A 16,254-nucleotide genomic window follows, 5' to 3' on the forward strand; every position below is an offset into this window, starting at 1 on the left:
ATAACATGACTTAAAAAATTAATAATTGAAGCCACTAATTTGAAAAACTTAAGATTTCATAAAAAAAAAAGTTATCAATGAAGATTATACATACTACTTTTTAATATAACAACATGACAAAAAAAAAACTTAAGTTTATAATAGATATATACGTTTGAAATTAAGTTTATAATATTTGTATATTAAAATAATTTTACAATTTATTATTTAAGACGTTAAATATATATTATTGTAATTATATTATTAGATAATCAATTATTAATGTCTTACCAGAGATCTAATAGATTATTTTTGGTAGAATTCTTCTTCTAACTATTTTTATTTTTATTGTTTTTCTATCTACAAAACATAAACTTAAAATTTTACTTAAAGAATCTCAACTAAATTTTAATTGGAGCAATAGCTTGTATATTTTTATAATTTAAATACATATAATTTAATTAACACACTTCTTAACCCAATGTAAAGTTTCACCAACAGAGAGGACGAAAGCGAACTTCCGCTGCAAGAAAAGGCCATTTTGGTAAATACGGTAGACGAGGGTTTATGAGGGGCTTTAACAAGTCTGGAAGCAATGCAAGAAAAGAACACACGACACAACACAACACAACCCAGCCCTCTTCGCTTTCACCACTAACAATGGCAGTCCTCACCTCACCACTTTAAAGCCCCATTTTGCCATCCAAATCTCATCTAATAATTTATACGCCTAGCTAGGGCATGAACCAACCTCCAATTTCCAAAATCCCATCCCATTGTCCAAGCCAATGTTGAAGCTCATTTCATCCTCACGCATCCACCGCGCACACCCCACGGTGCTCCGTCCCGCGCACGATTCCGCCTCGCCGCTGCTCCGTCTGCTCACTTCTCTCGGCGGGTTAAGCTGGAGAAACACTAATGTCGGAGGCAGGTATTTTTTCTGCTCCGATTCCGGTGACGCCTCCGATCAAGTGGTTGACGCCGGAGTCAAAGCGCCCGAGGACTCCCAGTCAAAGGCCTCCGCTATCGTTCCCACATATCCCAGGCCCGAAGATTATCTCACCGTTAGTTTCCGATTGTGCTTGTGTTTCCGTTACTTTTTTAGTTGTTCAATTCTTTCATTTTAAGCTCAATCTTATAAAACAAAAGAGTTGGAGTTAGTGGATGAAGTTTTTTTTTTTTTTTTTCCCTTTCTATATTGCTTTGTTTTCAGTTATGTTGATAACTCATATGCAATATTCTGGATGCTTAATTTTCCTCATTATCTTTGGAACAGGTTTTGGCATTACCATTGATACATAGACCACTTTTCCCAGGATTTTACATGCCAGTCTTTGTTAAGGTATGGTGAGTTGTCAGGAATGATGAGTTAAATACCTTTCTTTCTTTGCTCATTACATGTTTCTGGCTGAACCATAATCTGTGATCAGTGCATGTATGTGACTAGGACTTGGCTTAATGTAATTTGAAACTTAAAAGTACTGTTACCTATATTCTAATGAGTATTTAACATTGTGTCTAGGATCCCAAATTGTTGGCAGCTTTACAGGAAAGTCGAGAAAGACAAGCCCCTTATGCTGGTGCTTTTCTCCTTAAGGACGAACCAGAGGCTGATCCTAGTGTGGTATCTAGCTCAGACACAGATAAAAGTGTATATGATTTAAAAGGAAAAGAGTTATTTAATCGTCTTCACGAAGTTGGGACTCTTGCTCAGGTATGTGATCTAGTACTTAATTTAGTAGTTGCTTTATGCCTTAAATGGATTGCTTGTATAACTTTGATAAGTACCTAACGTTTTATAACTATTCCCCTTTCAATACCAGATTTCAAGTATTCATGGGGATCAGGTTATCCTGATTGGTCATCGGCGCCTACGCATAACAGAGATGGTTAGTTGAACATGTGAAAATTAAAAAAATTGGTGGTTAATTTTATTATTGTGTCATTATCTCCATATTTGTGCTTGAGTTTTATTCTTAACAGTGATTCACATTTCTTTGTGTATATGGGGCTAAAGTATTTCGATGTTTGTTTAACACTGAAAACTTGTCTTTTCTTCAGGTTAGTGAGGATCCACTTACTGTAAAAGTTGATCATCTCAAGGTATGTCTTTATCTACTGTTTCCTCATTTTATATTTTCATTAAACTGAGATTTTTATTGGATCATCTATTCTCTAATAACATACTTGGTGATGCAGGATAAAGCTTATAACAAAGATGATGATATTATAAAGGCCACATCTTTCGAGGTTATATCAACCCTAAGAGATGTTCTTAAAACAAGTTCCCTTTGGAGAGATCATGTTCAGACGTACACTAAGGTTTGGAGCCTTCTCTGTTTATTTGAACATGGAATTGGAGGAGGGGATTAGAGTTTTTCTTTGTTTACATTCCTAGGTTTGTTTGCATTAGTTTGCTAGAAATTTTGGAAGTTGAGACACACACACACAGTGTTTGTGTGTAAACTCTCCAATGAATTGGCTCTATATTGCTTCATATTGTTGTCCAACAGCCATATCAAATATGGAAAATACTTAATGCCAATCTTTGTGATAATTTTCCACCACTTGAATGGTAGAGGGAGAAAGAAGAAATATAAAATGATTAGTCAAGAACAGAAAATATTAGGCAAAAAGTGTTAAGTCATCATTATTTTTATTTCTAAGAACCATGTTTTAGATATCTTGACAATGAACCCTTAGACATCTTGACAACAATAAATCTAATTTTGATGAAGTTTTTTGGCTTTACTTTAAACAAGTTTCTTGCAATTGTCTTATAGAATGATTCCTAGAGGAATCTATGGCTCCTTGGCATGGCATTTCTTCATACTTTTACTCAACTCTCAGCATATCATCCCAGAAATTAATATTATTTTCATATGATGTGATATATTACAATGTGATACAATACATAAATCACTAACCTATACTTATACTAATACTGAATCATAATCCTAGCTAAATAAGGAAACAAATCATGAATGTAATTGTAAGGAAATATGGAAACCAAGGAACCAGGAACTCTAATCCTAAGAGGTAATCACTAAGACATTCTAAATTATTCTACTTTCTAAGATATAATAAAGGTACTATTGAATATTATTTATGTTAATGCAAGAAGACATTTTACTTTATACTCCAAATTCAATCATTTTGCATGCATGCATTAATGCAGTGGTGCTTCTCAGCCTTCTCTAAGTATCATGTGGTATTGTGAACTCTAAGGTGCGGTATTTAAAAAAGAAAAATCATGATTTGAACATGGGTCATTCATATATACATCACATTGGTGATATGGACATGTTAATCATCCTTGCGTTGGTTGGTTGGACTAAAACATTCAATTATTTATTTTAGTAGTAGTTTTTTTCTCATATTTTTGTATTTTCTGTTACTTGCTCATTAAGAAGATTCCCCAAGTCTGTCTTTTCATTACAATATAACTATTTGGGTCAACCAGCTTGTTCCAGATAATAAATTTGATTTTACTTATGTTTCTGAAACAGTTTTTTGTGTTATAAATTAGGAGCATAGTTAAACTATTATTCTATTTGAAGACTTACAAGCTATTAATTATATTGTTAATTTTTCACATAAACTAACAGATTGTTATGAGTCCTCAGTCCCACATTGAGTAGAATGAGAAGCTTAATGTTGTACTTAAGCAATGAGACTCTCTTAACTAATGGACTAGTTTTATGAATTGGGCTTTTGTGCTAAAGTTATAACAATTGAAACTCTTGTTAAGAGTTGGGCTATGGCAAGGGCTACTTATATGCTAGATTAAGGTACAATGTATTGAATTCTGATAGATGAGTGCAACTGTCAGAGAGAAAGGCTACTATCGAGTTAGTGTTGAATGTCGATAGTGTGAAGCTGCTGTAGACGATGACTTTTAAAGGAGGCGACAATGTTATGAGTCTCTTACCGAGTAGAAATAGATGTTTAATGTGATACTTAAGCCATGAAATTTTCCCACCCAATGGACTAGTTTTTTGAGTTTGGCTTTTCTCTTGTGCTTAAGTCATAACACAAATTGTGTATCATGATTCTTCCCAGACACACAAAAATGGGTTTATCAAAACAATTGCTAATAAGAACACTGTATTTTTTTCATTGATTCAAAACATAGTACAAGGGATGATGCAGTTGGAAGTACTGAAGTACTTATATGATGGTTGTTACATGTAATATTAGAATACAGTTCAATACTTTACTTCTATAATATTTATTATATTATATTGACTTCCTTTTTCTTAAATTATGCAGCATATAGGTGATTTTACTTATCCAAGGCTTGCAGATTTTGGTGCTGCAATATCTGGGGCAAACAAATTGCAATGTCAACAAGTTCTTGAAGAGCTAGATGTGAGCACCCTTACCTTTGACAATTGACAATGATACTGAGAAACTCTGACATGATGTAGTGAGAATATATTTTCCATTTTTGTGCTGTAATTTCTTGGGTCAAACCTTATCAGAAGTTCAATGGTTCTCTATTGCTATCAATTTAATATATAAAGAGGGAAACACATGAAAGACTGAAAATTTCACATTTGAAGGTGAATTTTCTGTGTTGCTGAACAGGTGTATAAACGATTAAAACTTACACTGGAGTTGGTAAAGAAAGAGATGGAAATCAGCAAGATTCAGGTAATAATGTCTTTAGCTTTCTTGTATGTGTTGCATTCAACTTCTCATAGTTTATTAAGGTTTGTATTTATTTCTTTCCAGGAATCAATTGCAAAAGCAATTGAAGAAAAGATAAGTGGTGAGCAGCGCCGTTACTTGTTAAACGAGCAGCTTAAGGCCATAAAGAAGGTACAAAGCCCATGTAATTTTTTTACAGCCGTGTGCGTCAAATCCTAGACAAGTTTGTTTTGTCTCATATCAACAAAAATTACTCATCAGAAAGTTGGTTTGTTTTGCATGATTTCTTTCTGCTGTCAATTTGATAGAAACCGGATCAGATTTTATATAGAAAATGGGGAAATTCCCCTGATTACAGACAGTTTGATTGCTGAATTTTGAGGGTCTGCACCTTCCAATGCTCAAGGACTTTAACTCTTCTCAATCAACATGATACCCCCATCTCAGCCTCCCTTCCTCCTATTTATAGGCAATGTGCCTTATTTCTCATTATCCACCCCTCCTTACTTGCAACAAACTAACTGAATCTTAACAATTAACTAAGGCCTCAACAAACTATCACTATTACTCCTAATTCCTTGGGTAGCACATCACCAGACCTCATGAATTTATTCACAACAACCAAGCACTTGATGATTGACTGCTGCCACTAATCTCTGAATTTTGCAGTCTGTCTTGTGGCCAATTTATTGCTATTTTCTGGTAGCAAGCAAAGCAAGGATGTAACTATATGCTGATAAAAAAGCTGGTTGAGCTTATTTATATATCATTGACTTCATTCTTTGGAAGTCTTGTATGGTGTCCCATCAGAGAACACATTTCTTATGGCTATGCCTTTTCATTAGGATTTATTGTGTATCCTGTAGTCTTGGAAGTGTAGGTGTCGACCTAAGTATTTGATCTTGCTGGTGGCATTTTCCTTCATCCTATCACGAGTACAGTTTATGAATGGGGGGTGTTTGGCAGTGCGTATTTAGGTTCATGACCTTCCTATAAGTTCTTTTTAGCTTATTTCAATAAACTTCATGGAGAAACTTATCAAAATAAGAGGTTTTTGAAGTGCTTAATTAAGTTTTTTTCCAAATAGTATTCAAATTGGTCTTAAATTTATTTTCTTCTTTGAATTTTCCTTTTTGCAGGAGTTGGGACTGGAGACTGATGACAAAACAGCCCTTACTGGTTGGTTCTAATCTATAATATCTGCTTTTGTACAATACAGTAGATTTCTTTTATAATCCATGTCATGACCAAAGGATTGCTGTTGTGTGCATACATGTAGACAAGTTCATTAGCCTCTAGAACCCGCAACTAATTGATGGAAGTCTTTCCGATTACTAAGGCCCCATTTACTTGTGTTTTCATTTGTTGTTTATACTTTCTAATTTCAAAATTTTCATCCTGTTTCCTATTTTCGAAGATTTTTATGGGAAACAGAAAAAAAAAAGTTTTCAGTGTTTCCTGTACAAATTTTTATAACAGGAAACACTTTGAAAACAAAATGACTGTTCTGTATTTATAAAATGAAAACAGGAAATAAGAACACAAATAAACACTAAACAGGCCCTAAATTACTAAAGAAGTTTCACCTAACTTTTTTATTTATTTATTTTTATTTATTTATAAATCTTGTGCACCTCTTTATGTTTTTGTGCAATATCATTCAATTATTTTTGTATACCATTATCATAACATTTATTTTGTTCTTTATTTCAGGTAAATTCAGAGAAAGAATTGAGCCAAAGAGAGAAAAATGCCCACCTCATATTTTACAAGTTATAGATGAAGAACTTGCAAAGCTACAGCTGCTGGAGGCTAGTTCTAGTGAATTCAGTGTTACCCGGAACTATTTGGACTGGTTGACTGCACTTCCGTTTGGTGAATACAGGTTTTGCATACATGGAATTGCATTCTTACTATTTTTGCTAGAGTAATTTATGTTTAAGATTTCAATGCATACCTCATGTACACCTCCCATTACCATTATTATCGCTAGAGTAATTTAGGACAGTTTAACCAGTGTTTCTGGAAAGGCCCTTAGGTGTCAACTAAATGCATAAGCATAGTTTTAAGAGGCTTTTAGATGAACTAAGGGTTTTTATTTTCTGAATTACTGCCCTTTTTACGTTAACTACAAACTATTTCAAATCTCATGAATTTAATCAGTTAGATTTCCAATCCAGTGATGAGAACTTTGATGTTACTCGGGCACAAAATATTCTTGATGAAGACCATTATGGATTAACTGATGTGAAGGAAAGGATACTGGAATTTATAGCTGTTGGAAAATTGAGAGGGACTTCACAAGGTAATCATGGTCCATATCTGTGTAATGTATCTGAAGATCTATCTGGGTTTTAATGTATTCACTGTCTAAAAAATACTATATTGCTCTATTGATCTGGCTATTCACTGTCTACAAATACTAGGTTAAGTTGAAAACTTGGTTCTTACACCTTTTTGTTTTAAAAATACTCTAAATTTTGCTCCTTATGAAAAAATCTTTATGAATTGGTCTCCACTGTTTGCTGAAATTATAATGGTGTGTTGGTGTTTTTTTCACGTGGTGATGGAAAAAAAGCGTGTTCAGTTGTAAAGACCAAAGTGTTGAGTTTTATTTTATTTTAACGTTGGGACTAAAATGAAGTGTAAATTTTTTCACAGGGGAAAAAAAAATCAAGTATGTAGATTAAATCTAACACCTGTTATAACCTCAAACAACAAGCAACATTCCGTAAACTCTTTTTCATCTATGGACCAAAATGTAGTTTCTTTTTCTTGTGGGCACCAAGATGAAAAAGGATGTCAAGTTTAGTGACAAAATTAATAATTTAACCTGAATAATGTATTTCTATCATTTCTTCAGATAGGTAAGATGCTTTAATTAAGTAGTCTTAAATCACCATATATGATATATCTTGATGCTTGATTATAATTCTACATATAAAATATTTTACGGCAGGGCAACCTTGCCATGTTGTTATGGTATTAGTTATTTTAACTAATATGGATTTTCTATGAAATTTGAGTAATAATTAAAAAAAAATTTGACCTCGTTGACTGGTTGTGGCTTTATAATAGGATTGCCCATTTTTGAAATTTAATCTAGTTGCCCTGTTTTATGTATTTGGTATTGACTCTTGTTAAAATGGTTTTAAGATGTTGACTATAGTATGCTAGTCCATTTGTTTGATGTTTAAGCCGTTGGTGCATAAACCTTGGCATGTTTAAAAAAGTGAGATGATTCCTGAATTTTCTCGTATAATCAGGGAAAATTATCTGTCTTTCTGGTCCACCTGGAGTGGGAAAAACAAGTATTGGCCGTTCAATTGCACGTGCCTTGAACCGTAAGTTCTTCCGATTCTCTGTAGGAGGATTAGCTGATGTGGCTGAAATCAAGGTAGCTAAAGTCTCTGTTTCTTTGCCACAGTTGAATTATATAAACCAGTCTAATGCAACATAAGTGGTAAGCTTTTGAGTCATCAATATTTTATTTTACAGGGTCATCGTCGAACCTATATCGGTGCTATGCCTGGGAAGATGGTACAATGCCTTAAGAATGTGGGCACGGCCAACCCCCTTGTTTTGATTGATGAGATTGACAAAGTAATACATCACTAAACGGTTCAATTTTTTTGGCCAAGTAATTTTTTTTTCTGATTTCCTGTTCTATTCTATGTTGGTACAGGTTGTCCTGGCCTTAATAAATATAATGCTTGCATTTCAGTTTCATTAAATTTTACTGTGGTTTTAAATCTTGTAAATCTTCCATAAAAATGCTGATTTTAGTATTAATGTTTGTTTTATTAAATTGGTAGTTGGGCAGAGGACATGCTGGTGATCCAGCAAGTGCTTTGTTAGAGCTTCTGGATCCAGAGCAGAATGCTAATTTTCTGGACCACTATCTTGATGTTCCCATTGATCTATCAAAGGTATTTATTTTTTATAATCTGGAGCCTTGATAGTGAGTTTGTGGTATAGTCAGCATTTGTGCATGGTTTATTCATTGTGTTAATGGCTAGTTCTTAGAATGGTCAAACAATTATTGAATGTATAGTTTTCATTCAGTTCCCTGGAGGCAAAGTTGGTTTGTTTTTACCATAATTACTTATGCATTGGAAATCTCACTGCAGGTTCTTTTTGTTTGCACTGCTAATGTAGTGGAAATGATACCTAATCCCCTGTTGGATCGGATGGAGGTTGTTGCGATTGCTGGGTATATTACTGATGAGAAAATGCATATTGCTAGAGATTATCTGGAGAAGACTACTCGTGAAACTTGTGGAATAAAGCCTGAACAAGTACTTATCTTTGCTACCTTTTTTGTGGTCCCTTCTCCAGGAGAGAATGGGATATTCGAAAGTGTTATTGCAAGCATAATGATGCCAGATTTTATTGCCTTGCTGAAAATATTGACTTTACCTTGCTTCAGGTGGAAGTGACTGATGCTGCTCTTCTTGCCCTAATAGAAAATTACTGCCGAGAAGCAGGGGTCAGAAACCTTCAAAAGCACATAGAGAAAATTTACCGAAAGGTCTGTTAAGGTTTTTTCCCCCAATACAGTCAACTTTTTGTTACTGACAGTGAAAAAGACTATTCGGTGTGTATTGTTTAAAAGACAACCATTCATGATTTGTTGTTTTCCATTTGTTTGGCTGCATTAGTTTATTACTGCATCAGAATTTGAATATAGTAAATACTTCAGTTACCTTTGAGTAAAAAAGTTGTGGTTGTTTCATGGCAGATAGCGCTACAACTTGTGAGGCAAGGGGAAATGATTGATGCGACCGTTAGTGCTCAGAATATGGAACCAATAAAAGACAAAGTAGACTCTGATGAATTGGGTCAAAATACAGTTCAAAAAGAGAACTCCGAAGTGGTGGAGGGTAGTAATCCTGAAGAAGTGGGTGAAACTTCTGATGAAGTTGACAAGGAGGAATCAAATCTATCATCTGATCAATCTCAGTCTCTCGAGGTAGTTTAGCGTACATTCAAGTTCTCATAAAAAAAATTGATCTTTGATACATGTGCATTTTGTGTTGTACCTGCTCTTCTTTGACCGCCGTAGAACCTTGTTTTGTACAAAAGTTTTCAACTGATCATAAAGTATGTGCGCAAACTTCAATAGTTTGATATTTTTTCCTGTGAAACCTAATAACTATTTTTTGGGGTCCAATAACCACTGGTTCATTTATTTGATATAATATTATATATGGATCTTAATTTTGTCAGGTTGCAAAAGAAAGTGAGGATGATAAGGAAATTGAAACCAAGACTATCGAAAAAGTATTGGTTGATAAATCTAATCTAGCTGACTTTGTTGGCAAGCCTGTCTTCCATGCTGAGCGCATCTATGATCAGACACCTGTCGGTGTTGTTATGGGTCTTGCCTGGACTGCAATGGGTGGTTCCACGCTGTATATAGAGACCACACTTATTGAAGAAGGGGAGGGAAAAGGAACACTGAATCTCACTGGTCAATTAGGAGACGTGATGAAAGAAAGTGCTCAGATAGCTCACACAGTTTCCAGAGCAATACTAATGGAAAGAGAACCAGAAAATCCATTCTTTGCAAATTCAAAGCTACACCTCCATGTCCCAGCAGGGGCTACACCAAAGGACGGACCAAGTGCTGGTTGCACTATGACCACTTCACTATTGTCCCTTGCCATGAAGAAGCCTGTGAAGAAGGATCTAGCAATGACTGGGGAAGTAACACTTACGGGGAAGATTCTTCCCATTGGCGGGGTATGTTGAGAAATACCTTCTATTGCAATATTATTGTTCGTAATTTGTGATGCAGAAACTTCTGATCATCTTTAGATGTTATTGGCTTTCAAGTTACAAAATTTTTTGTTTTAAAAGGGGATTTCCTTGATGAGTTGGTCCCCTGCTTTCAGTATGCACCAACAAATTACATTAAGAATAAAGAAACAAAATTCCCTAGTAAGGGTTGCCTGGTCAACAAATTTATTCATCAAAAGCTACCTCAAAATTTTGTGCTGTATATTCTTTTGTCCGAAACTGTTGGTCATGCAATGCTGTGAAAATTGCAGGTTAAAGAGAAAACCATAGCTGCAAGGAGGAGCGAAGTTAAGACTATTATATTCCCTTCAGCTAACAGGAGAGATTTTGACGAGCTAGCACCTAATGTGAAAGAAGGTCTTGATGTTCATTTTGTTGATGACTACATGCAGATCTTTAATTTGGCTTTTGTTGATGAGCAGTCTCAGAATACAAAGTAAGTCACTAATGCCCTGTAGGATCTTGAGATGAAAATTGATTCTTTGTTGAGCTGGGAACCAGCTGAATTTTGTACTGTATTAGTACCGATGGTTTTCGGAGTTTTTATTCATCTCTTGGGCTCAAGGCTGAGTATCATTGTCTTTCTTCAGATGTCACAATTGTAATAACATGTATATTTATATTTGACGGGATGCATTTTCTTTTTAGTTTTATATTTTTTGCTGAGGCAGGGCCAGGGAGTGTTCATACTCGAGGGAGGATATTCTATAATATATACAATAATACAAGACAACTTTCAAATTTTTGTTTTTGATAGTTACACAAACACGGTGGGAATGAAGAATAATCCTCAATAGGATTATTCCATTTAATATTTTTTTTTTAATTGGATTCATATATCTCTCTATATGTGTCTTCACGTGCCGTATCTTAAAATCTAGTTTTGTTTTTATCCTCTGAGGTATCTATTTTTAATACTCCTTTGATGCATAAAATACCAATTGTTACAAGTTTTTTTTATGAGATAATCATCTATACACTGTTATTCGTAATTAATCATATCTTTTAAATTATTTTATTTAATTAAATAAGTAAATGATATGATATTATTAAAAGTTATGATTAATTGTTAATGTAAAAAAAATTTATACTGGCAGTGTATAAGTTATTAACTTTTTTTTTATTTGTAAGTTTTCTCGTTTTTTTTTAACTGGTTATGGTTAGGGGCATGGAGTTAGGAATTAGGGATAGAGAAAGGGGTGTCAATGTCTGAGCCCAATTAATACATTCCTTGTTCTTATAAAACAAGATAATATACCATTGAGTTCTGGTTCGCCTACTTCATGTTTGTCATTTTATTATCCCATTGTTATTAATAATAATAAAATAAAATAAAACTCAAATCAATCGCATAGTCAATACCAGAGTTTAAGGCCTTATCGTAAGGAATTTGAAGAATCAAGAATAGCACACTGTCAAGACTGAGTTACCGTTTCTTTTGATAGTTACTTTATTTATAGTGAGGACGTTTTGAAATTTTTTTGACGACAACTTCGTACTCGAATACAATTATGAATGTCGTACGTTATCAACGTGCTAATGCAAAAAATTGAGGTCTTATTTAAACTACAATATACCCGTTATAATAGAATAGAAAGTAACAACATATCTTAGAATTTAATTTTATTTCATCTCCCATTATCTTTAGTTATTATTATTTTGTTAATCCTTGAGCTAATTCGTTCATATAATACATATATTGGTTGTTACTTGACTTCAACTTATTTTAATGATTATCACCATTTAAGAGACCTTTGTAGACTTATTTATTTATGGAAAAGTCTATAAACTTTGACGGTTTGACCGTAGTGGCTTTATCAACCCGCTCCCTTCTATGAGACGTGCATGTCATCTAATAATAGTTTTATCAGCCTTGTTACTCTTCTTTTGAATGTGGTTATATATTAAGTTAATTGCTTTGTTATTTCATTTCCCTATCCATTTTAATGCATAAATCGTGTAAAGGGTGAGAAAAATTATAAAGATTAAAACATATTTTTTCTTTGAGAAATAAGAAGCATGGAGAAATTTGCTGACATGTTCAGAGTCTAAAAGTAGGGGTAAACTATGGTATGTAGATCATGACCGATAGAAAATTGTGTCGTTCCTTGATCTAAATACGAATTAAAATAAGCAGAGTGTGAACTAGGAAAAGTTCTTTGGCTCAATTCTAACAATCGATTATCGCTTTGCAATAGCTTCATATAGTGTTCGTCAAGAACTCCGGGAGGAAATTGAAGATAATGCCTCCTGAATAAGAAAGTTCGTCAGCAACAGAGATTAGGATAAAAAGGAAAAAAATAAGAGAGATGGAAAATGATATTATGTAGACACAATTAAGTTGAATGAAAGTCTAATTTGTTAAAATCAATTCATGTTAAATTAAGTTTCAACTTTTGTTTTATGAGAAAATTACCTTAAAAAATGTTTATTGTGTATATTTAAACTTTTAAAAAAAAATATAGAATCTAAACAAATTAATTATTTTGAGATGTTTCTGATAGCTTTCTAAAACAAATTGGAATTATAACTAATGTTGAAACAAAAAGTATTCTATTATAGTAGTAGAAAAAAAAAGTAACTCCTGTTTTACATAAAATCTCTAAACATGTTCTTAAAATCATTTTTTCAACTTTGAACAACTGGACCAAATTTGTGAGCAAATGATAAAAAACTTTATTCGACATCAAAGTAAAAAAGAAGAAAAATATGCACCGGTATTGTGAAGCTTGACCATCGGTGAAGTCATGAGATATAGTCCACATAGTGTGTTTTTTAGGCTTTGGCTCAATCTCGCGAAAGAACGATGGTACTTTGTCTAGCTGCAGGTGAGATGATTTTATTAGTTTCTCAACATAAAAGATGCACTAATTATAAGGAGTTCATCATCGTTCTAAATAAACTATTTTCAAACACTTAAAACTGTTAGGTGAAGAAATATGTATCATTTTATTATCTGAATATGCTCCCTTTCCCTGAAGATTAGTTCATTTTTATATGTACTAAGTTTCAGATTTATTTACATAATAAAGAGTAGTAAGGATGGCTCTTGGTGAACAAGGTTGGATAATGTATATAAATCATCTCTTAGCAGATAAGGAGCCTAATAATTAATGACCTTTTGCTTATAATTTGAAACAGTTCCTCCCTGTTTATTAAATTACAATATATTATATTAAAGTAACTTAATATTCTTTTAGTGAGGATTCAAAACACTTTTTTAGAAAATCTTTTAAGTTCTCTTAAAAAATATCAAAAACTAAAATATTAAACGCATTTATTTTATTTTTAAATGAAACAAATTATTTTAATTTAAAATTAATTATACACATTTTAAAATTTATTTTTAATTTATAATTTTGACATTTCATCTTAATAGTTAATTATATATATATATATAGGTGTATATTATATTTCTTATAATTTTAAATATTTTAGTCTTCTAGATTTTACATTAATTCAATTAAAATAATCATAGAACAAACGAGATTGTTGACTGTTTTTAATAATAAACCAAAGAGCTTCTCCGGTGACTTGCGCATGAATCATATGATCGTTGGATTCATTATCCACTGAGCTTGCTTTCTGATTATTTTAACCTCTCTACCTTTTTCTGATGCATATTAATATTATCTACTTATTATTTACTTTTTTTATAATAAAAAAAACAAAGAGCTCAAGTGGCATTGCATTCCTCGGTTATCTTGCCCCACTTTCCAGTTTCCACCTTCATTTACTACTTACTTTGTCACAAATAATAAATAAAAATCAACTTATTATCAACGAATGATTATTATATTAATATATATTTAAATAAATGACCTATGTTCAGAAAATAATCTTTATGCATTTACTTCTAGAAAATTACTTTGTTTTTCCTCAAAATTGAAGTAAAAAAATTCATAAATGAATTTCTTAATAAAACGCGGATCCATATTATTTTTTCTAAAGAATAATCTTATACTTGGCACAGCTTTTCTTCTACCTAAAATAGTAACATACATAGAGAGAGCAAAGTACCTCAATTTCAAGAATTCCCGGTGAGTTTTCGTCGATAACAGCTCGAATGGCAGATATATTCTGGCATTGTATTTCAATTTTGTACTTCAAGCCATCATGTAATATCTCCCACATTAACTTTTGTCTTGCATAATAACACTTAGCTACCAACTCATATGGATATTTAGCCTCAATCTGCGCATATGATATTAAAATTGTGTAGTTAATAATTTAATCTAGTCTAGACTAATACTGACCTTTATATGAGCATTATTTTTCTCCTACCAATTAGAGAATTCTATTTAGTCTTCAAGATTATATATGTAAGTTAGGAAAACCCCATAACAAATTGTAATTTTCTTTATTTATAATACAGTTTAGGATTCACCATGAAACTTGTAAACTGTATTTCAAAAATTAGTTTGTGAGTGCCGTCCAATTATATATCCCAAGTGACTTTTGAAGCCAGGTCTAACTTAGATTGGAGGAAATAATAAGTGCTAAACTCGGTGGAATAACATTTCTTGTTTTAAAAAGAAAGTCAAGAGTGTTCATAGAAACGATTTCGTATCTGCATTCAACATTCAATATTTGACCTACTAGTAGTATATATTAATTATATTTTTGTACCTTAAAGTACCCGATCTTGAGCATACTCATTGGAAATTGCACAGCCTTCAATTTCTCAACCTTGTTAGCTGCAAGTTGAGATGAACTTGTTTGTTGCAGCATTTCTGGTGGCACAGTGAATTTTAAGCCCAGGGGTGGTGGAAGCTGGAAAACCTCTTTCAGAGCCTGTAAAACAACAAAAACACGTACAATTTAATGCATCGCAAATATGACTCTCTTTACAATTAAAAAGAAATAGGAAAATAGATTCACACAGTATATACTGCAATATGGTCTATATATTTGGAGGAATTGAATGTGTTCAGAAAAAGAATATAAGTGATTGTATAGCTATGCATAGTATGAACTAGCTAGGATATAGAAAAGAAAATATATATCCCGTTAGGCGTTAGCATATAGGTCGCATATATAACAAAAATAATAAATACCCTTTTATGTGAAGTTTGTGCATCATCATTATCTTCATCATGAAGGTACGAAAAATACAAAAACTGATTCTCTGAAGAATTAAAATTATATGAAGCCATAGAAGTCTCTTCGTAAGTCTGAGAGAATCCATGACAAAAGTTGTCATTAGATCCGGAACTATGCGCCATATAGATGCTGCAGAAGAGTCTGAGTTTTGTGGTTGTTTGAGGATTTGTGATATGGTGATGGCTATATATATTGTTTTATCGTGTGCGTTCTGTTCATATATTTTAATTAGTGTTTATCGTTGTTAAAGTCTGAAGAAAGTGGACTTATTAATTTAACTTATATTGAAGCTTCCTTTCGGTTTTCTTAAAATAGGCTGATTTGAGATATATTCAAGTTTGCCCCCGACTTCACTAGTTATAGCCTAAATTTGTACTCTAATTGATTCCTTTATTTATATTACATATATTTTTTTTTTTAAATCTTTTATTCAAATTTTATCTATATTTAAGTTTTTTTAAATCAAAGTTATTTAAGTTTACGCATTTCATATGAATAAAAAAAATCCATTTTATGCTGTTTTTTCCTGTTATAAATTTATCCCTTATTTCTTAAACAAAAATTAAAAAACATACAACAAGTTTACTTCATTTCTATATCATATAGAACTAATATCGAGAGAAAAAAATTTGAATGATGATTTTTTTTAATATATGTAAGAAATGTATTTAATGAATATGGAACAATATTTAAATACAAATGATTTTATTTATAAAA

General features: G+C 32.5%; 2 protein-coding genes across 2 annotated transcripts; one reads left to right on the forward strand and one right to left on the reverse strand.

Moving 5' to 3' along the window:
• The first annotated feature begins 565 nt into the window (after nt 1-565).
• Nucleotides 566-11,175, forward strand: LON1 (lon protease 1). Its single transcript, XM_020384856.3, has 20 exons — nt 566-1,043; nt 1,256-1,321; nt 1,502-1,693; nt 1,803-1,868; nt 2,041-2,082; nt 2,179-2,301; nt 4,252-4,350; nt 4,570-4,635; nt 4,717-4,803; nt 5,772-5,811; nt 6,346-6,517; nt 6,813-6,937; nt 7,899-8,029; nt 8,131-8,235; nt 8,448-8,561; nt 8,763-8,930; nt 9,062-9,163; nt 9,374-9,604; nt 9,862-10,377; nt 10,686-11,175. Exons 1-20 carry the CDS (start codon nt 768-770, stop codon nt 10,872-10,874), a joined length of 2,910 nt encoding a protein of 969 aa, XP_020240445.1. The 5' UTR covers nt 566-767; the 3' UTR covers nt 10,875-11,175.
• A 1,235-nt stretch (nt 11,176-12,410) lies between these two features.
• LOC114915038 (uncharacterized) lies at nt 12,411-15,706 on the reverse strand. Its single transcript, XM_029269023.2, has 5 exons — nt 15,492-15,706; nt 15,064-15,228; nt 14,455-14,628; nt 13,150-13,256; nt 12,411-12,684 (listed from the first exon to the last, which is right to left on the reverse strand). Exons 1-5 carry the CDS (start codon nt 15,657-15,659, stop codon nt 12,483-12,485), a joined length of 816 nt encoding a protein of 271 aa, XP_029124856.1. The 5' UTR covers nt 15,660-15,706; the 3' UTR covers nt 12,411-12,482.
• Nucleotides 15,707-16,254: the final 548 nt, after the last annotated feature.

The sequence above is a fragment of the Cajanus cajan genome, chromosome 7, assembly GCF_000230855.2.
Source record: "Cajanus cajan strain Asha chromosome 7, NIPB_CcT2T_4, whole genome shotgun sequence".
In the NCBI taxonomy this organism is placed as follows: domain Eukaryota; kingdom Viridiplantae; phylum Streptophyta; class Magnoliopsida; order Fabales; family Fabaceae; genus Cajanus; species Cajanus cajan.